Source organism: Mytilus galloprovincialis, chromosome 11 (assembly GCF_965363235.1).
Source record: "Mytilus galloprovincialis chromosome 11, xbMytGall1.hap1.1, whole genome shotgun sequence".
In the NCBI taxonomy this organism is placed as follows: domain Eukaryota; kingdom Metazoa; phylum Mollusca; class Bivalvia; order Mytilida; family Mytilidae; genus Mytilus; species Mytilus galloprovincialis.
In genome coordinates, this window is record NC_134848.1 from 62,463,318 (window position 1) to 62,488,436 (window position 25,119).

The 25,119-nt window shown below is 30.8% G+C and overlaps 2 protein-coding genes across 2 annotated transcripts in view; both read left to right on the plus strand.

Annotated features, from left to right (window-relative positions):
- Nucleotides 1–11,432, plus strand: LOC143050852 (notch-regulated ankyrin repeat-containing protein A-like). The gene is made up of 7 exons (XM_076223958.1): nt 1–111; nt 1,409–1,447; nt 3,312–3,401; nt 4,060–4,152; nt 6,351–6,449; nt 9,727–9,829; nt 11,413–11,432. Exons 2-7 carry the CDS (start codon nt 1,430–1,432, stop codon nt 11,430–11,432), a joined length of 423 nt encoding a protein of 140 aa, XP_076080073.1. The 5' UTR covers nt 1–111; nt 1,409–1,429.
- LOC143050853 (uncharacterized) overlaps nt 10,224–25,119 on the plus strand; it is a 23,817-nt gene continuing 8,921 nt past the window's right edge. The window contains exons 1-12 of the mRNA XM_076223959.1: nt 10,224–10,413; nt 11,002–11,091; nt 11,413–11,511; nt 13,504–13,572; nt 15,597–15,692; nt 16,779–16,847; nt 17,640–17,738; nt 18,548–18,643; nt 19,237–19,354; nt 21,901–21,999; nt 23,118–23,270; nt 24,031–24,567. Coding sequence (XP_076080074.1) covers nt 13,525–13,572; nt 15,597–15,692; nt 16,779–16,847; nt 17,640–17,738; nt 18,548–18,643; nt 19,237–19,354; nt 21,901–21,999; nt 23,118–23,270; nt 24,031–24,567 — 1,315 coding nt within the window. The 5' untranslated portion in view covers nt 10,224–10,413; nt 11,002–11,091; nt 11,413–11,511; nt 13,504–13,524. The remainder of the gene's footprint in view (nt 10,414–11,001; nt 11,092–11,412; nt 11,512–13,503; nt 13,573–15,596; nt 15,693–16,778; nt 16,848–17,639; nt 17,739–18,547; nt 18,644–19,236; nt 19,355–21,900; nt 22,000–23,117; nt 23,271–24,030; nt 24,568–25,119) is intronic.

Below are 25,119 nucleotides of genomic sequence, written 5' to 3' on the forward strand. Positions count from 1 at the left end.
ATGAGCATTTGAACTGTTTTAAAATCAACAAAAAATATCTAAACACTGTCTGACATGTGATAACCGAGAGAAAGGTTGTTTACGTTTGCCGTGTGTGTGCGTATTTCAAAGGTAAGACAATGCAATTTATGGTATGCCTTATGTTGTTAAAACATGTAGAAATGCGACGGAAAGCATCAATTGTAAATTCAAAGGTGTCATTTCACTTAATCGACATAATTAGGAAACGCAAAACACCTATTTACTGTAATGAGTTTTAAAAGAAGTTAACATTTAAAATAGGTCACCAGGTGAAATAAATGTTGTTTATCTTATTGAATATTTTAAAACGATCCCATTTTGAACTTTGTTTTTAAACATGAACTTAAACATAAACATAAATGTGAAAACAAACAGCAAATTATAATAAATCATATTACATGCAGTATTTGATAAATGTTTAAATAAAAAGAAAAAAAGGTAAAAAGTAAGACCCACACAATGAACTTTTGATGATCGAAATAAGTATGCATAATGATTTCATATCAACAATATGTGACTATGAAAGGGAAACGTTATAACACATTAAATTGTACATTATGCACTGTTGTGAACGTTCTTTAATGTAGAATATTTAGCACATGAAATATCTTAGGATTCTACTTCTTTTGTGATATGTTGTCGAACATTTGTCACAGAATATTTACACCTAGCAAGTGTATTTTTTTCGAAACGAAGATATGAAAATAAAAAGATACATTTAGTTTACTATGGAAACGATTCAATGTTCATTCAGATATTATGATACCGTGTGAAATATATAAATAGATTGAAATTAAATCAAGTGTGAATGTTTACTATTTAGGTAAACAACCTTCATTAAATGAATTGCATAATCTCTAAAGTCCGTGACACGATTTTATGAGGTTATTTAAACCCGTCTTATTATGATAACGTTAAACTTTGTTGTTCAACAATAGATGGATTGGTTATATTTTCATTTAATTCACTCACTGATTTCATTTTGGCTTTAATTGGAATGATATAAGTGAACAATCTCCTTTGTTTCAAGCGTTTGCTTTGCGTAGATGTACATGTGCAATTAAATTATGTTAATGTAATAATAATTTTCCAAAAAGATTTAACACATGATGTTTTGTTTTTCACTTTAGAAACTTATACCACTTATAATCAGCTTTTATTTTTATTTGATACAGAGTTTATATCGTTACTTAAATTGTATGCATTTTGCAGTGCTTTGTTATTTTTCCTTCTAAATGTTTGACTGTATTCACTGTAGGGCCATATATACATTATGGGATATAATAAAATTCTTATATAATATAATGCTTTTTCAACTCTTGCAAAATGTTAACATTTCAAGAAATGTTATCCGATATCTATTATGTCTATAACTATATCGTTTAAGGTACATTCAGCTGGGATAATCATGTGCGATTTAAACGAGGTATGTTTTTGTTGTTATTATTTATTTTGAAATATTTTGGAATTTTAATTGAGTTGTCAATTTATTTTTGACTTTGAGTTTGAATGTATTTTTGTAATCCTTTGCCTCTCTTTTAATTGAGTTCAAGAATTCATTATATGTCAACTGTTATGGTATAGCTCTTTAAGTATAAACATACTTACCTTACCTTTCAAATATGTGAGTTTTAAACATTGCGGAAGGTGCTTTTGACGCACAACATTTATTAAATGATATTTTCATTACATGCAATGGATCGATACCGCTCCTTGGGTATATCTTGTCCTAAAGTGTATCACCAACCCGATCACAAAGTACTAGTCATCGTTTCGAAACAGACATGAGTTTTAACATTCCTCTTATATATTATTATTGTAAATGATTGAGATTGCATCATATAGATTCTGCTCTCTTTCAAGAACCTCTTTTATTATATGAAATGTACAGCTTATCACTTGTTCAAATACCTCTAATCTCTGCGTTAAAATATTAGTTTTTTTAGCATTCCTAATGCACTTAATAAAAAACCTACTAAATTGTAACTGTATACATTATTTTCATTGAATAATTTCTTCTTTTGATTGTGTTGACGAAGCGCGAGTGTTTATTGACAAGCCTAGTATTTTTAATTAAATTGATTCTAAATCATTTTAAAAACAAGCTTTTGGCATATTACCGGAAATATACTTTTCATACAATTTATAATGACAAGACACATTACCCCTTAGAAGAGGAATTGAACTTAAATTTCATATGATTAAGACATGATATTTGCTTGTCTGTAACTGCTTTGATAATTTATGGATGATAATTATGTTTTGATTCTTTTGTTGACTATTCTTACATAGGACTTCTTTAAATCTGAATTTAGTAGTGCGTTTATTTATGGGAATGGCAAATATTTGCCTCTACCTAGAGCGCTTCGATCCAACAAAATATACCGTATTGTCCTATTAGAATCGAAATAATTCATGGGTGCTTGAATATATCGTAATTTTATCACGGTTTGTCCCTTTATGCCAATATATTACCCCCGTTATCGCTCAGGGTAAACTATTTGTCATAAAGGACCAACCCGTAGTAAAATCACGATATATTCAAGCCCTCATGAATTATTTCTTAATTAATCAGCCAGTCGAAGCCTGACTCCAGTTGCGAAATTTTCTTGTTTCATTGAAGACCCATCTGGGGCTTTATGTGGTTTTCTGCTCCTTGTTTGCGTTGTTCTATAACACTTATATCGTTGTTATCCCCTACTGATGTTCTTTTTTCTATGAGAAACTAAACAATTATTTCTACTGTTCAAAAGTTTACACTTGCAACATATACATTGTCGTTAAATACCTGTACAAAAACCTCTTATCAACTATTTTAGAATAAACATTTCTGGCATTATTAGTTTAGTTTAGTTTAAACATATTTATTTATAGTGGATTGGGAAACAAGTTTTTCAACTTATATTAATCCCTTTCTACTTTGCGGGTGCGAGTGCTGCCTTGTAACAGCATTAGCCTGCTCTTTTTCGAAATCTACAAGGATGTCTTTAACATGCAAGAGATATGGCTCACTCTTAACACGGGTCATCCATTTATCATAATTGACAGCAAAAAGGGATATGCAAACTATTTGTGGTAAATGTTTCAGTTTTTAACGTCCAAATTGGTACTTTCAAAATGGTGTAAAAAATAATATCCAAGAGCAGTTTTATCGTACATTGCATTTTGAAAACCAACTAGCAAACGTTCACTACTTAAACCAGAAATATAACACAACAGTTGAGACGATTTACACTACGAAAACATAGTCATAAATTATGCCAATCTCATAATGTTTAATATTTTTGAAGAAACTTTACCGAGCAGTAAATGACGGAAATGTTGAACAAGTACAGAAACTATTAACCAGAGGATCTTCAGTAGATTATAGAAATAGTTATGTGAGTTAATGTTATACATTTATATGAACGATCTTTGTAACTTCTGATTTTAATGTTCGCGTTCGCAGAATAATGATGGAAACTGTGTACAATCCACACATTATACGTTAAGGACACAGATTCAATATATCATGATGAGACCCTGTATATATATATATATATATATATATATTTATTTATTCATTTTGGTCGTATGCTAAAAGATGGTTCTCCCGCAATGGCATGATTTCGCGTTTAAATTGTAATGACTTATGATGCATGCACACATTTTTAAGTTGATGCCATGTCCTTTGAAAATCAGGGAAAATGTTTACCAAAAGTATGGTTTGACGAGATGCAGTTTTTCAAACAAAATGCCTTAGAATCATCTCGGTTGTTTAAAGGGAAAAAGCACTTTTACACTTAGTCATTAGTTACTGTTTTGCCAAATAATATAGAACTAAAAGCGCCATCGTTCTGCTGACGAACTACAATTTAAAACTCAGATATCAAGTTAGCAATATTTCTATTTCAAATCGTACTGTTAAAACTTGATACATGCATATATTTGCGACGTTATCTAGACGATCGGTTACTCTATGTACATTGCATAAAAATATTATAAAAGTGTTCTCACATATCATTGTCCTGATTTGGTTTTTTTATATATATTTAATAGAACGACGAAACACCCCTCCATGTAGCGAGGAACAAAGAAATCGCAGAAATCTTGATTAAATACGGCGCAAACGTTAACAGTACAGATTCTGGTGTGAGTATGAATATTCGATAATTTTACATGACTAATGTGTGATTTCAGACTGAACAGTTCTATGTTTCTGTCTTTCTGTCTTTCATAACCTGTCGACAAAGTGTCATACTGACATATTTCTCATGGTATGTTTTACCAGATTTTGTTTTGTATAACATAGATACCACTTGTCTACTTTTTTACTTAATTTGTTCACAGTATGCAATCATCGAAGTAACTTATAGGGTCTTTGCATCGGAACTAAACTCATTTATTTATTAAAAAAAACCCGTTGTTGGCATGACACGGGTTATGTTCTTTTTATATATTTTATGATAGTATGATACTAAACCCCTAACGGCAGGGATTGTGCCTGATATTCATATGATGAAGACATAATCTTTCAATCAGTTTATTTGAGGTCTAGAGCTGGCATGTCAGTTAACTGCTAGTAGTCTATTGTTATTTATGTATTATTGTCATTTTGTTTATTTTCCTTGGTTACAGCTTCTGACATCGGACTCGGACTTCTCTTAAACTGAATTTTAATGTGCGTATTGTTGTGCGTTTACTTTTAGTATAGGGGGAGGGTTGAGATCTCATAAACATGTTTAACCCCGTCGAAAATTTGCGCCTGTCCCAAGTCAGGAGCCTCTGACCTTTGTTAGTCTTGTTTGATTTTTAATTTAAGTTTCTTGTGTATAATTTGGAGTTTAGTATGACGTCCATTATCACTGTACTAGTATACATATTTTGTAGGGGCCAGTTGAAGGACACCTACGGGTGCGATCATAACATACATGAGAAGAACAAAACCCGTGTCATACCAACAACTGGTCTATAAATAAATGTGTTTAGTTCATGTTCACATTAGATAATTTTTCTTATTCAGACTGCCTTGATTATTTATGTCAAAAGGACCTAAATTACAAAGTTTTTTTTTCAATAAGTGGAAAGTTTCATTTGTTATATGTATGTAGGAAATTTAAATTCTTATTTTAGTAGATACAAATACAATTAACTATCAAAAAGGACTGTTAACCTAGTTTAACGGGAAGTCTAAGCGATGCATGCATGACAGAAGACAGGAAACGCCTAGCTATCGACTCATCCGGTATTGCTCCTTTTGGTGTTGATGCGATTCCCTTTGTGTGTTTTTTTTTTTTTTTTTTTTGGTTTTTGTTTGATTTTGTTACTCTGTTTGTTTTACTCAAACATTGTTGTAAATATAGTGGAATTCTATGCGACTGTCATACAAGTGAAAGGCTTTACTCGTTTGAATTGCATTAAATTTGTCATTTCGGGCCTTTTATAGGGGTATGCGGTACGAACTTTGCTCATTGTTGAAGGCCGTACGGTGACATATAGTTGTTCATTTCTGTGTTATTTGGTCACTTGTGGAAGGTTTTTTCATTGGCAATCATACCACATCTTCTTTTTTTATATAAGTTAGCTATACAACCAAATCCACAATTTTATACACTAAAAATGCCTTTACCAAGTCAGGAATATTACAATTGTTTTACATTCGTGAATATGTTGTTGAGCTTTTGACTTCATTATTTCATTAAGGACATTTAGTTTGGAATTTCCCTCTGTGTTCGGTATTTTTGTTATTTTACTTTTTTCCACATACATTGCCTTTTCCGAATCATTTAACGCGATTTAAAACAATGATCTTGAACTATTTAGAGATACAAAAACAGAACATGTAATATTATACAACTTGTAACTCAAGTCGAGCTCATATTCCGACTGTTTACCACAGAAGTGCCTTAAAAATGAGTAAAATCCATGATCTATAAAGGTGCATTACATTTCGATATATTTGTTTAGACTGGATATCTGTTCGAACGTATCTGGACAATACCAGTCCTAATCGCATTAAGGGCATTAGAATATATTAGACATAAGAATATATGGAATGAGTGCCTATGAGACAACTATCCATCCAAGTTACAATTTGTAAAAGTAAATTATAATAAGTGAAAGTACGTTCTTCAACACGGAGCCTTGGTTCACACCGAACAAAAACTAATGGTCTAATCTGTATAAAAAAACGAAAAATATTTGTGTTGCCGCTAGCTTCATGAGGTTTATTTGGAAACATTTTCTGTTCAAAAGCCTCTTCACCGAGACAATAGGGGAAAATAATAAAAACCAACATTTTATATAATAAAGAATAAAAACTTTAGATATATCTTGCAAATTCTTTACAGGGCTGGACTCCTCTCCATATAGCAATAGCCTATGGGAACATTGGACTAACGCAAATTTTGATCGTCAATAAAGCTGATGTGCATGCTGTGACCTCAGAAGTGAGTAGCAAACTTTGTCAGAAAAATCATTCAATTTAAAGTTTCGTTGAAAGTAAAGGCTTTTGGACGTTTTCCAATTATAAGACTGTATGTTACCCTCAAAATGTATTTTGGTTATTGTTGTTTATAACATGATGAATAATTTTTTTTAACCCTAATCTGGACTTTTCACTTGAAACAAAGTTTAGTCTGTTGAATAGCTTGACTCACATCCAAAATCAGAAATATCAAAATAATTAGAAACACACTGTTGATGAAATGAGGTAAAGGTAATATTTTGCAACTTCTACGATATGCAAAAATATGTTTTAATGAGGTTTCCTTCAGTGACCAAGGGGTTGCATAACTGTTTCTATATCACTCATATCGAATTTTTGAATTCTTTCAAAAATGTTTATAGTCGGTATACGTATTATCTATGCGAGACTATTATATTCCAAGTTTCTAGTTGTGATGAACTTACTTATCGTCTCAACTTCTCATGATGATCTAAATGATTTCTTCCATCTCATTAACACTGACAATTTCAATTTCATAAATAGACTTCAAGAAACTTGTTTTTTTCTGATTAGTTTCTTAAGTTGCAAACATCTCCAGCTACCTTAACTAGCGTTCAGATGAAATCCAACAATTATTTTGCACTCCTTTAAGCCGTGTTGTCATATTATTTTTACTTGTTTAAGTGGTTATCCTATCAGTAAAGTGCCATGGGTCAGGCTTTTTTTTACCTGATTATATTTTGCACTTTGTAACAAATCAGGATGTATAGCTAATTGTTGTTTTACCTGTGTGACGTTTATATTCTGACGTCAGGTGCGCGATTCTGCGTTAGAGCCATGTTGATCTGGCCTATGGTCCCAGTGCTTTTTCAGTCGTTAATGAGTAGATTAATCATACATAAATAAAATTCAAAAATAAGAAAGCAATTAATGAGGTTGTTAAGGATGTACTTAGGTGAGGTTAGGTAAAAAATGAGAAATTAAGAAATTAAAATTGATACTTTAAGCTGGTAGAGCATCAATTAAGGATAAAGATAAGCTAAAAATATTGATAGGTCATGGACATCCTTTTCGAGATATTTGACATTTAAAATATGGCGGGAAAAGGCTGACTCGGACTTTTACTTTATATTTGCATTGGTATTATTTGGGTCTCAAAACAAAAGAAAGAAAATCAAGAATCTTCTTAAATTTTGGTAAATGAGCTATTAAGTCTTATATGAAAAAATAAATGGGTGTTATGGGGCAAAATATTTTACATTGTATTGTATGGAAAAACACCAAGGAGTCCGAACATTTGATACAAATTCCAAAACCTCACCTAAGTACATCCTTAAGTTTGATATATTGCTTTTTGTGATTCCTTGTTAAATATTTGTTTCTTTTTATTGTTATTATGATACTTTGTCATTTCGGGGGTTATATAGCTGACAATGCGGTATCGGCTTTACTCATTGTTGAAGGCCGTACGGTGACCTATAGTTGTTAAATACTGTGTCATTTGGTCTCTTGTGGACAGTTGTTTCATTGGCAATCATACCACTTCTTTTTTATATGTAAATAAATCTTCTTTTTTTTTTAATTTATCATATTTTATTGAAATCTGTACATTTGTTAGTTTTAAAACATCAAGTACCAGTACCTTATCCCGGCCTCGTTAACATTAGTAAATATCATATTTATACAGTTGTTAGTATTTGTTAGTATTAGACATTCAATTTTCAATATTTGAAAAAAAATTAAAAAATATATCATGTCAGTAATTTCAAAAAGAAAGAATTTTACCATTTAGATTTTCAAACACAATTATCTGTATAACAAATGCACAGGTTTTGAAAAAGTATATATATATTGTTTTTATATTAAATTTATTTTTTTCTTATTTGCACATGAACATAATAATTTACACATATTTGTATGCATAATAGTTATATACACTAAAAAGACGATATATAATATATTTAATAGACACAGCTGTTTTAGTTTGATACATTGCAGATAATGATTTTAAGACAGAGGCTGTTTGGATATGAAATATATACATTATATGTGGAGTCTATTTGGTTTTTGGTTTTTGTTTTTATGATAATAAAGAAGTCCAGGGGTTCCAGCAGTTTTTTGCCCTACTAAGTAATTTATTTTTATAGAATATATTTTTTTCTATTAATAAGTTTTCCTTTAAATAATTTTTAAGTGCTATTATATTGGTTTGTTCCATAGCTAATTTGCTTCTATAAATGTAGAATTTTGTTAACAGAAGTATTATGTTTCTTATATCATTTTTATCAGTTTTTGTTAAAATACCAAATAAAACCAAGTCAATATTTAAAGTTAGTTCTATTTCTGTCTTCTCAAATATCCAGGAGTTAAGGTCTTCCCATAATTTTGATATATATGGACACGTACAGAATATATGTTCTATTGTTTCGACCCCTCCGCACCCAAAACTACAAATATTTGTAGCTTTAATTTTTATTTTAAGGAGAAGTTGATTCGTGCCTAAAATTCGATGTATTATTCCGTATTGAAACCACTGCAATTTTGAATTTTTTGTAATATAAAAGGGCAATACATGGATATTTTTCCAATTGAAGTTTGCATTGAGAATTAATGACCATTTTTGTTAACAGTTTTGTTTAGGATTTGACTTTTTACCATTCAAAATATTATACATATCTTTTGAACCTTTCTGGGATTTAAAAAAAACCTTTAATACCGAGGGCAAAACTGGACCGTTTTCTCTCTTTAAGTCATTTGGACATATTTGATATTCTTTTAAATACCTTTTTATTGACAAAATTAGGCCTTGATATGTGAGAAAATAAGTTTTAATATTGTATACATTATTAAAGTGATCAAAAGTCATAAAGTTTCCATCTTATGTAAATAAATCTAGAAAAATGGTCAACAAAACGTTTACGTATTTTATAACAATTTGATTTTGGATGTAACGCGTCTTTTGATTTGACTGACGTCGTTTTGTTTATCATAACACAATTTTTTCATGTGACCATGACGTCATCAACATTTCTTCATGATTTACGCAGGTTTAAAATGGAATTTAGAATTAACTTATAAGAAATAACTGTAATATTGTGTCAATCTATTGGAAATAACATAAAAAAAATGTGGTGCGCACTGTTAAATAACCCACTACGCGCGTTATTCAGTGTTCATCACGTTTTTTATGTTATTTCTCCATAGACAGAAAAAATATTACAGTCATTCCTTAAGTAAATCTAACAAATAAGTCAATAAAACGTCAATTAATATTTCAGAAGTGGACACCTCTTCATTTATCTGCATATAATGGTAATACCCAAGTTACCAATGTATTACTCAAGGCATATGCAGATGTAAGAGCAATCAACGAGGAGGCAAGTAAACATATATTGTGTTATAATTTATATTTGTGTATGGGATATACAAATTCAAGACAGTCAATTACATGTTAATTGATGTGATGTTTTCTAAACAAAGATTTTAATCATCATAGTCTTTATGTGAGCCTTTTCGCGAAATAATTAATTGAATGATTGAACGTCACTCGCTCTTTTAAGTCTGTAATTGCAGAAAGACCTTCATTGTATAACAAACACGAATGATCATAAGCTGATTTATTTCAGATAATACCTTTAGTAATAAGGTATACACAATACTGTTTATCATTATTTAAAACTTGCAATTATCCGTAATGTAATCGGCAATTGTATGTATAAACAATGTTCAATGTTATTCTCTACAGCTAAAATTATGTATAATGTTTTATAAAAATCTGACAATTTTGGGACGAAAAGTTAGGTTAGTATGAAACGTATAATTTGGTTGTAGTTATGTTCACATCTACATTAATTTTTATCTTTTTTTGGTAAAAGGGAAGCACCCCTCTCCACTGCGCCACAAGCGGTGAAGTAGCTGATATTTTGATTAAGAATGGCGCTGAAATAAACTGTATCAATAATCAAGTGAGTCTATATCAATCAGTATCGTTCAATGAAAAAAAAGACAAAGAATAACATAACAATCATAATGCTATCAACAATAGCATGTCCATTATAATTTGGAAACAAACAGGCTAAATAAACGAAAGAGAGAATCATAACATAAAACGAAGAGAAATAAACGATACCACAATAAAACACGAACATAACGAGTAGACAAACAACTTTCTTATTTTTTAATACATTTTGGCCGATTGGAAATAATGTGGTATCTGTAGTTAACATTCTTGTAAAAAAGAAACGAATGATAAAAATTGTCGTCAAACAATAATGAAATCAATAATACAAATATCAATCATTTTGGTCAAAACTAAACGCAAAAACTACCTTAAAACGATCATCATTGTAGTGATATGATGTCAGTCTTGAACTTTTACGTAAACCTTTTGACACTATGTAGATAAACAGTGGTTTATTCTGTCGATTTGTCCAGACATAACAAAAATGGTTGATTAACTTGCAAATGCATATTAGAATGAAAAGACTCCACTTTGAAATTCGTAAATCGACATCTTTTAATACATGGTTTGTTTATTCAATTCTTTTTCTCAGGGTAGTACACCACTCCACTGTGCCAGTAACGATAACGTAGCTTCTGTGTTAATTACAAATGGCGCTGATATAAACATTAAAAATTTAAAAGTGAGTGTTCATCTTGGAATTTCATCTAAGGATGCTTTTGCTATAATAATACAATACAACTTCTTCTTATAATAATTATAATGATTTTTGTAAAATAATGATTTTTTTTATGATAATCAGATCATTTTTTACGAAATATAAAGTTATAATGTATCATATAAATCAAATAATTAAGTTGACTTCATTGGATTACTGATACGAAAATAGATTACTATATGCATGAAAAAAGACAGTTTAATAAAACACACAAGTATGTTTTTTTGTAAGTAAGAATTAGGAATACAAGATGTGCTTAATTATAGTTACTATTAACTTATTTAGGGGGATACTCCTCTGCATGAAGCAACCGGAAAAGGTAATATAGATACGGTGGAAGAAATTATTAGTCTAGGCGCCACGTTCTCATCAGGAAATAATGAGGTAAAATTAATTTGGAACAACACTTTTTACCTGAAATATTCATCATTGTAATTTGATATTTAAAAATAGTTACATGTTCATTATATAATTATGAACACATATGTTTCATGCATAGTTGATTATAGGTAGAGAAAATAATACAAGTGAACAGGATCATTCCGAACAATGCGATGAAATCAGTTTAAAATTATTTGGAATTTTCTATTTATATTTAAAGCCTTCTGTTAAATATCCCAACCGAGATCAGCACATAGATGAACGACCTCAGACACATTGTCAGTAAAGGGAATAGAATGAGGTGTATTAAGTTCAAACTACAGTGCAGTTGATTGTCTTGATAGCTGAATGTGCCAACTAGGCAACGAATATCAAAGAAAAATGTTTTCACTGTAGGATGTGCAGGATCAGGATTTTCGTCAGGACACATTATTGTAAATTGGAAACATTTAGTTGGTATTTTTGACAGTGGCGTAGCTTGCATGTATGCTCAGATGCTCAAGCATCCACATCATTTTGACAAAAAAAAATAAAAAAAATATATATAATTGCATATGTTGTGTCTGAATGTAAGGGTGAGGATATGTGAACATCGTGCAATCATTTCCAAAGCAGTATACGTGGTCTTTCCTTCAAGATCATTTATAGTTTATGTAAACAAGATGGATAAATCGCAGAAAAGTGCTGTCAACTTTTTCGTAAAAAGTCTACGTCTTAGCGCGTCGTCGGCAACGGCAAGCACAGAGGATGATAATACGTAGACCTGCAGACATGTTTGGTCTGAGATTGAACCAAGCGGAGCGATGATATAGCAACGTTACTAGTTAACAACGAACACATCATTGCCTGATTTCGTTTCCTGTGACATTAAATACGACTAGTATTTATTATGGAGTGTGATCATTTCTGGGCTAATAAATACCCATTTCAAACTTGGTACAATATTAATTTTATTTTCAAAAAAAGAGTTCAAAAGTCCCCGTAGTGCACATATTTATCTATTCTTATATACAAGGGCAGTTACTAAAAAAAAGCATTTTATTTCTTTCTTTTTTTTATATAATATCTAAAGAGAAATAAAAGCTTCAGGCCAAATGCAATGGCATATCAATTATGATTTATATTTCAAAGGGGGCATAGTTTGTTACATTATTTGATCAGGACTAATTTTCGCGAGTTTCAAAGACATTGCTGATGATTTAAATTTCACAAAAATCTGGCAACACATGACAGACGCCCGGTATTTCTGTCCTCTGCAACGCGTTAAGACAAGTAATAAAAAAAATCCCATGTGCAGGCTCAAATTCCGGGAAAGGGGGTATCACTTCAGAGCCTATATTTCGAAGTTCCATATACAAAAGGACCTTTGTAATGGGTCCTTTTTGAGATTTCATATTTCAATTGGATGTGAAACTTATCACATATTACTGTATCTAAAGATGGTAGTTACGAGAAAACAACAAAATTCTGTTAGAAACTTATATATTGATGGGTATTTTGAAATTAAACAAAAATCTAGCCATTGTCGGATTGTAGGGAGAGTATACATGTATACAGGAAAAACGACTGGAAAAAAAGTGCATAAAAGATCCTAAAAAAAATTTGTGCGAACAGTTTCGCATCCACATCATTTTAACCCTGGCTACGCTACTGTTTGATATTTTTGTCAACAGATAACGATGATATTGAGCAATAGTTACATGTTCATTATGAACACATTGACTGATTCCTATGGTGTTTAAACGTTCAACAAAAGAAAGAACCATATACGAAATCGTTAAAATTATTATTTAAATATACCAGTCTTGTACTTGAGTTAATCAACGGAAATCAAATGAACACTTGCATGAACATATACATAGTATGGTCTTCCGTTTTGAATATTCAACCTTAAATAGAAAAAAGGGGATTTACAAGAAGTAAAATAAGCATAGCTTTTAAAACCGAAGAAATCAAAATCAAAATATTAGGTAAATAAAACATGTATATTCAAAGGGAAGGACACCGCTGGATTTAATGGAAATGTTCTGCAAAAAATCAGTTTGGTACAAGAAAGACGCAAAGGTATGATTGTGTGAATACAATAGTGGTTAGTAAATGATTATGTCTGCCATCACGGAATTACATGTATTATGCATAAAAATACCTATAACTTGTTTAATTTTATAGAATTTGAATATATGTTGAACCAATTTAGACTGAAGTGGTCCGTTTGATCATAGTTGGAAACACTAATTTTGTTCTGTGTTTTAGTTATTCGTCGAATGTTTCATAAGCTATTCTTTTTATATATTTCTACTGTGGTCTATTTTACATTAAAGTATGCTTTGTAATATTCTTGGAGTTAAGTTTTTAACGTTAGAACAATAGATACAATCATTTAATGCAGACTAAAAACAAAATTGAAGGATTTTTGATAATGGTTATTGGTCCGAGTACACAGTTATCGTCCCTTGATTTCCGTTGTTCACGAATATAGTCCCTAGTGTGGACAGTGTGTTACTTGTCATTTTTTTGTATACCCCTTCCAAATTTATTTATTTATGTTTTATGCTTCAAGTAGCAAGAAGGGGGATAAAACTACACTGTAAAAAAAATTGATTCATGAATTATAATGTAAAGTAGTGATTTGGTCCAGTTGAAAAAGGTCAAAAATTAGCATAATCGGAAGCTGTCAAAAAGATTTCAAGACCCCCTTCACATAAAATTGTCCATATTTTCAGTTAGAGCTGATGAAGTTTTCTATAATTTTGATATAATTTGTCCCAAAAGTAGTACAACACACTGTAAAAATATTATGGAGAAAGCGCAGGTGGGATTTTTTTTATTTAAAATTGAGAATGGAAATGGGGAATGTGTCAAAGAGACAACAACCCGCCCAAATAAAAAACAACAGCAGAGGGTCACCAACAGGTCTTCAATGTAGCGAGAAATTCCCGCACCCGGAGGCGTCCTTCAGCTGGCCCCTAAACAAATATATACTAGTCCAGTGATAATGAACGCCATACTAATTTCCAAATTGTACACAAGAAACTAAAATTAAAATAATACAAGACTAACAAAGGTCAGAGGCTCCTGACTAGGGACAGGCGCAAAAATCCATTTATTGTCTAAAAGAAATGCACTACGAAATAACTGTGTACTCGGACCTATTAACGTTCTAAGTAAGAAAATTATTCATCATAGAAGCTAATCATTTATCAATTTTTTATCACTTCTTTAAAATCGTTTTAATACCGACAGGACTCTGGCAAGTAATAATAACTTTATAAATTATCAAAAGCAGATCGTGAGATTTTTATGCTCACCACATATGATAATCAATAACTTTCCTGGTAATCAAAAGCAGTTTAATTTTAAATATTTAGTATGTACAAAAATACGTTGTATTTTAAAGTAAACTTTACAACAGACAGATCGTGATGATTACTGAATTTGAATAGAGATAGTCAACATATGCAATTATATAAAAGAATATTGATCCGTGTATACCTACATACACAAAATTGAATAAGTTGAATAAAGATGCAACACGTTACACTTATATTTCAATATTGTTTGGAAAGAATCAAATGTTTGGAGATTGTAATTAGTATATGAAAATGCAAATTTGAAATGCATACAATCTTGGGAAATAAAAACGTGTTTGAATCAGCAGTACACCAATTGAAGCTAGAACCGAACACATCTGTCATTTTGGCGTACCATTGTTCAATAAACACTTAAATTGAGTGTATGCTATTTGTTAACTTACTATCCTATTTTTCCTTCTTGTTTGTATACTTCAATTTCTTTTAAATATCATACAAATGCGTAGGGGGTCGTTTGATATCAATAACATTGCCGATTTTAATTGAACTGCGTCAGACTAGTTTTCACAATTTCAAATTCAAACCCAAATACTGCCTTATAAATATAGGAGATGTGTAATGTGTGCCAATGAAACATAAATGTTTAGTGACATGATTAAAAATTTATATAAAAAAAAATCTATGGAATTCGCTTCAGATTAAAACATCCCTTCGAATTAAAACGTATATATAATTCCTTTCAAACAAAGAAAACCAAAGCTATATGAATGATGCCAGGGTTCACCATTACACCAAGCAGTGAGCAACAGAAAATATGACATTGTGAAAGTTTTGGTTAGTCTTGGTGCCAATTTACAAGTTACAGATGATGAGGTAATCCCTGTCAACAACAACATCTAGAAATTGATGCTGAATCAATTTGGCCTTTTTTTTATTGTCGTTCTGAAAAATTATCTCGAATGTTTGGTTGTAATTAACATGTATTTGATTTCAAATACAATATATTGACTTGTCTAGAATGTGCGTTATCTGTCCTAACCTTTGTCTTTTGGAATATTTGTTTACTTTAAACAAAACGAAAAACTAATTGGCAATTTTATCATGCCATCAAAAAGAAGTTTAAGATAGATATTATTGATATTAAACACAATCTCATCAGGAAGTTTGAAAATTTAAATATCGATTCATTTCTTTAATTAAAACATTCTGGTCCTATTAGATGTAGCCAATACATTTGAAATCACGTTTTGTTTCAATTGTAACACAATCCGTATCATTCATGATTAATGAATTTGGATGGCAGGCTGCAATATTATGTTTTAAACCTTTTAACAAAAAGCGTGTGCTTATCTACTTTTTGTTTTTGAACAGTCTAAGGTAAATAGAAAGTTTGATACAAATCCATATATATATATAGACACTTTATATAATTTGTCAAATGTAGTTTTTATCAGGTTTAGCGCTCTTTATTAACGCTATAGATTAGAAATTAAAATCTAATTAAAATTGTCAGATTTTGTTAGTTTATGCATGGAAGGTCTAATTTTGTGTGAACATGAAGTCTTACTTGTGAATAACATACCACTTTCAAAATTTGCACATTTCATTAAAGATCTAGGTCAATCTGCTACTTCAATATTTAAGATGGATGAAGACACCCCAGCCATCTTAATTTAGGAAACGTCCATATGATCATTAAAATGAAATGATGGAAGTTGTTATCCCCAAATTGTCCAAAGACCACAATTTATCATAAATATTTTATGTTGTCCCGATTTTAGTTGCTGTAATAATAGTTTATTTTTTCTCTTTTTTTAACAGCAAATGCTTTGCACTTAAATTTCAAAGATAACAGAAAACGGGAGTAACTCTACGTGCGTCGATTTACCACCGGTTAACCACTGCTACATTTAATTATTTATTTGATTGCACTATTTATAGATATGTTTCTTATTATAGGGCAAAACACCATTGCATATTCTCGAAGAAATGTGCAGACAAGAGGCGTGGTACACTAAAGATGCAAAGGTACACGTATGAATATAAATAAGTCTTTCTTGATAACTAAGACTGATGTGGAATAACATATGTTTTTCAAATAATATGTACAATAAACCTGTAGCTGCGGTATGTAAATGGAAGGAACAAAAGGTTCCAACTGGAGCGAAATAAATTAAGAAGGCCTTTTCAAAACAATCAAAACAATAATCAAATTTAAAAATCTATATTTAGTTTGCCATTTGTCATTCTGTATCATTAATAGTTGTTAGATATGTGAGCTTTCTTGGGTTCTGTTTAGTATACCCAAGTGTTAACATTTTTCGTAATGTGTATTATACGTTTTAGAGCTCTTAAGGTAGCATGAAGCACTTCTGATATTTTAATTGACTCTCCAATATCAAAAACACTTTAAAAACAGACTTTTCATTTCTTGAGAATAATTAATTGAATACGTTGATGAATATCTTTGTGATTGAATCATCATATACAAGTACGTATAAAAATCAAAGTTCACTTATGAATTCATGCCTATTCATGAATAAAGTTGGAACTAAATTACGAAGAAATATCAAAAACGCCAGTCTGGTTAACACGCAGTTCAAATGCTTATTAATAAGGCTGTGGAGTCATCTGATCATTTACTATAGGAAGATCATAGGTGAAATTTTAAAAACAAATATAGTATTCAAACCCTTGTTTAGTATAACATATTATGGAGGCGATTTGAACGTTTATAAGAACTTGTATTAAGAAGTGAAATGTTTATGCTGACGACAAATGTAGAAAAAACCCTCTGTATCTGTATGTGCTTTTCTTTAGAGCGATTCGCCTCTACATCAAGCTGCTAGCCAGGGACAAATTGAGATGACGGTATCCTTAGTTAGTCTAGGCGCTAATTTGTTAGCCAAAAATAATGAGGTAATTTTGTCAGCAGTACTTCACTAATGTTCAAATTTCATGAACCGATTTAGAAGATAAATATCAAGATAACTACCAAAAAAAAATGATATTAAAAAAGGACTGGGACGGTTGACAAAGTGAACATCGCAGTTAATTTTCATATTTTAATTTTTAAAATTAGTAATTATTCATACTTCAAATCTTAATACATAGATATGAACAAAAGAAGGTTTGATATATTATTCCAGTTACAGAATAATCACAGCTACTGACATGAAGTATCAAAAACACTAAGGCCTCTAACGTAGTCATTGGTAGTAAATGTAGTAAAACAAGAATTTTCTTTTAAATATCTTTTTGACAGCATTTGAGTATTGCACTCTGTATTCAACACGTTATTCATAAGCAAGTGTAATGCAATATGTTATGAAAAGTCTAATTTAATTTCGCGGTTGATTTTAAGAGTTCTTGACAAAAATAATGCACAATCATAGTTTCGTGAATTTTGTCTTAGAACAACTATAACAGTACCATGAGTACCATCAACTTTGAATGTCTTAGAATACAGTAATATTTTTTTTAGCTATGTAAAACGTTTAAACTTGAAATACTGTTGTTTCCTTATTCCAGACAAATTTCAATTAGGAATTGCTGTTTGATATGAAATTCTTCAATATTGATGAAATATAATTTGTGAATCTTTTGCTCAATTAGTATGTGACACGGGCAGCGGAAGTGATTATTAACAATTCTCCTTAATTATGGTTTATATTATTATTTTGGACAAACATATTGTACATGTAACTTATAACATATTTGTGTTACAGGCCATGACACCTTATGAGTTAGCTGAAGTAACATACAAACGAAGAAAGGACAGTTTTTTTACATTTAGATACCAAAAGACATTGGAACATCTTAAGGTATGCATATAGTGTCAAGTTAAAACAAAAACACATAGTTCTAATCACATGCAAATATATAAAAATATATTAAAATGGGAGTCGTGGTTTTGTAGTAATGTTCTTTTAGATATGTAACGAAAAGTAAATAGGATAACACTTATTCTCCTTTTGTTTTTTCAGTGACCGAAAGACAGTACCTATCTTTCTGCGTTTGTGACTTATTTTATCAATGAACAGTTAAGTTACTTAATATAAACAAACACTCAAACGTCATGAATAAAATTGAGAATGGAAATGGGGAATGTGTCAAAGAGACAACAACCCGCCCAAATAAAAAACAACAGCAGAGGGTCACCAACAGGTCGTCAATGTAGCGAGAAATTCCCGCACCCGGAGGCATCCTTCAGCTGGCCCCTAAAGCATTTATTTGTAGTTTTCACTTACTATCATATATTTCGGTTGATGGGAAGCATTAATGATCATATATTACCTTTTTATGTGCATTTCAGTAAGACAAAACAAACAATCCTATTAGAGTTTTCTAATTTTTAAGATGAGAACGTTTGAATATATTCCACATTCAAACAAAATTTGTTGGCATTTATTTTAAGGAAAAGATGAACACATTGATTGACACCGATAAAGAATCAACTGTTAACGGGAACAATGAAACAATTGCTAGTAACAAGACCAGATCAACTTATACAGATATGTCAAAACCAGATACAAGTATGGGTAGTGAAAACAGTTTTGATTGTTTCATAAGCAAACATACCACATCTCCTTATTTTCGTATCAAATAGATTCGTTTTATTTGCGAATATATAGATTTCTGCATTATATATTGTAAGGCCAGAATGATACACTTTTTGCGGACCTGTTTTTGTATTGCTATTATGAGTTACAATTTATGACAAAAATCAGCAAAGACCCATCGAAACAACACCTGATACACAAATTTAATAATACTTTTAGATATTTGGATGATATTTTGGCTCTTAATAATGACGACTACAGTATGTGTACTCAAGAAGAAATTTATCCTGTTGAACTTACTTTAAATAAAGCTAATACTAACAATGACCACTGCCCTTTCCTCGATCTTGATATCTATATCATTAACGGAAAGCTTAATACTGAAGTTTATTTTAAAAGAGATGATTGTTCATTTCCTATCCTTAATTTTCCGTTTTTAGATGGTGATGTTCCCTTGTCACCATCTTACGGTGTTTATATATATCAACTTGTACGATTCCCTCTTGTATATAACACCGTTTTAGATTTTTAACGAGAGAAATTATGTGTATTACTGAAAAATTATTACACCAGGTTTTTCGATATCATAAATTAGTCAAATCATTTACTAAATTTTATCATCGGTATAAGGACATCATTCGTAAATAAAGCTCAGCATGCAGACTTCTTATACGTTCAAGTATTTCACATCCAATTTTTTATGGAAATATTCTTTATAAAGCAAAAAATGTCAGTATTCACCTCAGAGGCTAACAAACCTTTAAATAGACTTATAGTTACGATACTGTTGTCAGGTCATTAAAGATTGCATATGTTGGCGTTAATATTTATACACTGATAGGGTCTTTGCATCGAAACTAAACACATTTATTTAAAAACCAGTTGTTGTCATGACACGGGTTATGTTCTTCCCATATATGTTGTGGTGGTATGATACTAAACCCCTAACGGCAGGGATTGTGCCTGATATTCATATGATGAAGACATAATCTTTCAATCAGTTTAATTGAAGTCTGGAGTTGGCATGTCAGTTAACTGCTAGTAGTCTATTGTTATTTATGTATTATTGTCATTTTGTTTATTTTCTTTGGTTACAGCTTCTGACATCGGACTCGGACTTCTCTTAAACTGAATTTTAATGTGCGTATTGTTGTGCGTTTACTTTTCTACATTGGTTAGAGGTAAAGAGGGAGGGTTGGCATCTCATAAACATGTTTAACCCCGCCGCATTTTTGCCCCTGTCCCAAGTCAAGAGCCTCTGACCTTTGTTAGTCTTGTATTATTTTAAATTTTAGTTTCTTGTGTACAATTTGGAGTTTCCGGGTGCGGGAATGTCTCGCTACATTGAAGACCTGTTGTTGACCTTCTGCTGTTGTCTGTTCTATGGTTGAGTTGTTGTCTCTTTGACACATTCCCCATTTTCATTCTCAATTTTACAAAACTATTTACTATGGACAAAATATGTCACCACATTTTTCCGCCTGAGTCAGGAGCCTCAGGCCTTTGTTAGTCTTGTATGATTTTTAATTTTAGCTTTTTGTGTAGAATTCGGAGTTTAGTATGACGTACATTATCATTGAACTAGTATAGATACTTGTATAGTGGAGTTTCTCGCTGCATTGAAGACCTATTGGTGACCTTCTTCTGTTGTCTGTTCTATGGTCGGGTCGTTGTTTCTTTGACACATTCCCCATTTCCATTTTCAATTTTACTTATTTAACATGATCTAAAAACAGTAGAGATGATATAACAATCGCGTTCTAGATCATTTAAAATAAACTATTCAATATTAATCCATACGTAACAGATATTTGTTGTTTGTACATGTTATAAAATCCAAAAAAAAGACGAGATTTCAACTATGTTATTTTCAATCCACAATATGTTCCGACATCGAAATAAAGCAATGCATTCTGCTTAAATCTATTATAGGGACAAAGTTACACATGTAGTTGGTTGGAGGTTTGGTTTTATGTGGAAATCATCATACAGTGTATACTTTCAGGAGTAGATTATTATGTGCGTCGAATTTAATTTCATTCCACTTTTATAGTATAGGGCAAAGATACTTTATCATCTGTATACTATAAATATTCATGTCATCTGTTTTTAAACGTATTGATCCACGTTTTTATTGGTTATTTTTTTTTTTTTTTTTTTTTTTTTTTTTTTGTTGCAAATATTATCATGCAGTTAATTTTTAAGCAATTATTTTTTAAATGTCTTTTTGTCGGTGTTATTGGACATAGTGCTCTGATTTGACTGATTAAATTCGTGTATATATTTTGAACATCTAAGTTCAAGTTCATAAACTTTGTTAACAATTGACATGATTGACTTGTTCTCTAAAATCGCATTATCTTTAATAGTGATAATAAATCAGTCAGGAACTATTCAGTTTCTATCATGTTATAACAAAAACCGCTATTTAATGTTTAGTAGTTTGTTAAAATGCTTTGTGGGGAGTCTTAAAATCTATTTGTTTTTTTTTAATTTAATTTCTTAATCATTTTATTTAGAAAAGGATATTCAGCTTCCCTGGTTAGTTGGTACAAGGGAATTTCAACGTATGCTGTCACATGGCGAATATCTGTCTTACGAAAACCGCTTGAGTCTAGGTAGTTTATTTTCATATGTAAAAGAATTACTTATGTATGCTCCTTTCAATGTATCAGTAAAGTACAACACAATGGACAATATATCATTATATAGCAATTTAAAATATAGAAAAAAGAAACTATAAACATTAGTTGGCAGTATGATTTCACTTGACCATTTATTTTGAAGTCTACATTCATTCTTCGTTAATCTATAATAAGCAACACAATTGCTATCCATCTTATTTTAACATACTAGTATTCAAATATCTCAGCTGCATTTGAGATCACCCCCGGTTTTTGACCAGGGTTTTGTTGCTCGTTTATAAGTTTATTCTATATTGTGTTTTATACTGTTGTCTGTCTTTTTTGTCTCTTTTTGTTGCCATGGCGTGTCAGTTTATTTTCTACTTTTATTGTCCTTTTGGTATCTTTCACATTTTTCTAATGCCTACAACAGTTCATATATCGCAAAATCGAAACCGATAAATAAGGACCTAAACAGTTCTTTTTAATGTGACAATTAAAATATGTTTATATTGGAAAAAGAATCATGTAACAATTGAGATATTTCACTGTAAATATCTCTGACAGTTTAATGAATAGTTGATTGGTTGCGACTATCTACGTGGCATTGAATAAATATTCATATTCCCCTCTTAGCATCATAATCATCTACAAAGATCGGTAAATCATCATGAAGAGTAACACACGGTTCATGTACATAACGTGTTTCTGTTTACATATAAACGACAGTAAATTCATTATCGTGTTCAAACTTATTTCAGACTTTAAAACTTAATGACTAATAGGATAAACTGATTTTTTTTAAATTCAGCACAATGAGAGAGTTGACCAAAAGAGAAATAGGTTTAACAAATTTAAAGAAATGGATATCGATTCATATCAACTCTCGTTGTTCAATTCAAATAGTACACAAAACTCTCGCCATTATTATTGTATTGAAATTAAATAACTCGAATTTATATCAAGCAAAATCCCGTTCTTACGCGTTTTTAAACCTATAAATCCCTATTTATAAATGTATTTCAAATCTTTAATTAAGTAAGTAAAACCCATGTTGTATTGAAGAAGATTGAAGTTTTATTTTATTCTATTGCTGACTTTTTTAATTTAAGGGGGCCCTTGTAAGGCAGGTAAGAGTACCCTAGCAAGTATGCTTATCGGAGAAGATATTCCACTTCAGTGGAATTCTACAGATGGATTGGTCATATATTTTGGCAGAAATGGTATTGATATTGAAAAGAAAAAAATGGTTCCGCTAAGAAAAGGTAATTTCGCAAGAAGTGCTTTTTTTTTTGGACAAACTGCAATAATTCTATGCTGTCATTTGAACAAATTTATCTTTACGTTATATGGTGTAATTCGTTTGAAAATGATCTCGATTAAACAGAAAACAAATAATTCAAGTGGACCCAGCTTTATATAAAGAATTTTGATTCCTTTCATGTATCAAGTTGTCATAAAAAATAAATAAAGGAGTCTGTACCGCTTTGTGTGAAAGCTTTTGGTCAAGGTAGTATTATTTATCAAATTGAATTCCAAACAACATGAAACATAATAAATATATTCGCTATAACATGATCATTTTAACATGTTTAATTCAATGCAAAATCACTGAGTATAGAAAATGATAGAGCGAGTGGGGTATCTGTGTATTATGGACACTATCTTGTTTAGTTATACTTTAGGTATGAACATTATACTATTTGAGGTTTTTTTTTCAATTTAGATATCCTTATTTGATTGTGTCTGTTTGTTTTGTTCACGCATTGGTGACAATATAATGGAATGAGATACGACTGTCATACAAGTGAGAGGTTTCGCTAGCTATAAAACCAGGTTCAATCCACCATTTTCTACATTTGAAAATGCCTGTACCAAGTCAGGAATATGACAGTTCCTGTCCATTCGTTTTTGATGCGTTTTGTTATTTGATTTTGCCATGTGATTATGGACTTTCCGAATTGATTTTTCTCTGAGTTCAGTGTTTTTGTGATTTTACTTTATACATAAAGAGTTATTTTTCAGGTGAAAGGGGACATGAGGTGTTGGCAAAAATTCTTCGTGGAGATCCAAATATATGTGAGAAATCAAAACAGGAAAATGGACTGAAAACAACAAAGATTAATGAAACCAAACAAACAGGGAAAATGGATATGATCAAATCTGCATTTTCGAGCATTTTTTCACTAGACGTTTACAAAGCAACAGATTCTTTAACAGACCGATATGCAAGTCCAAGTTCTCTATCCATGACTGAATCTGTTGTGAAATGTAACTGTCATTCAACTTTAAACGAAGGTATCACTCCAGCAACACTCCAGATACAAACACTCGATATCCAGAAACTACAACTGCAAACAGATATTTTAGAAGAAGTTAGAAATGGAAAATACAGAATTGAAATAGCACCTTCAGATCTTATCGATTTTGGGGGCCAGAAATCATATGATATGACACATCAACTTTTTATACAACACAGTGGATCTTTTGTGTTGATGTTTGATTGTAGATTTGGTTTGCACACTAAGCTCGATGAATACCAGGAAGGATTAACTGCAGCATGTAAGTAAATACACCGTTGACATTTGAAAAAAATGCTAGAAGTATGCAGTGAAGAATTATGTGTTTAACTTAGTTGTATTTTGCATTTTGTTATGCCCTTATGCTATTTACAAATTGCAGCCCAACCAATCAATTCGAAACATGTTTGTCTGCGATTGTATACTGATTTATACATATTAAACAAGTACAATTTGATGATTGTCTTGTGTGTTTAGTAACAAAGATTTCTTTGATATATCCTGGTAAAACCCCGTGCTACCAATAAACTAATGTTTGTTAATACCTAATGCATGTCGCCAATAGTCACAATAAAGTTCGTACCTTTTAAACATTGTTCTTACGTTTGGTTAAAACTATGATATTTTAAAAACAATTCTTACCTGAATAATCCATTGGCTTAATCATTAGGAGAAAATTGGTTCAATAGGTTATGCTTAACATTTAATATGTAATGTCAAATCTTAAAACAAAAACTAGTTGAGAGTTAAAAGTTAAATAGAAATGTCAGAAGAAAGTAAATAAAGATTTTTTTTTTAAATTAATTTCTGGTTT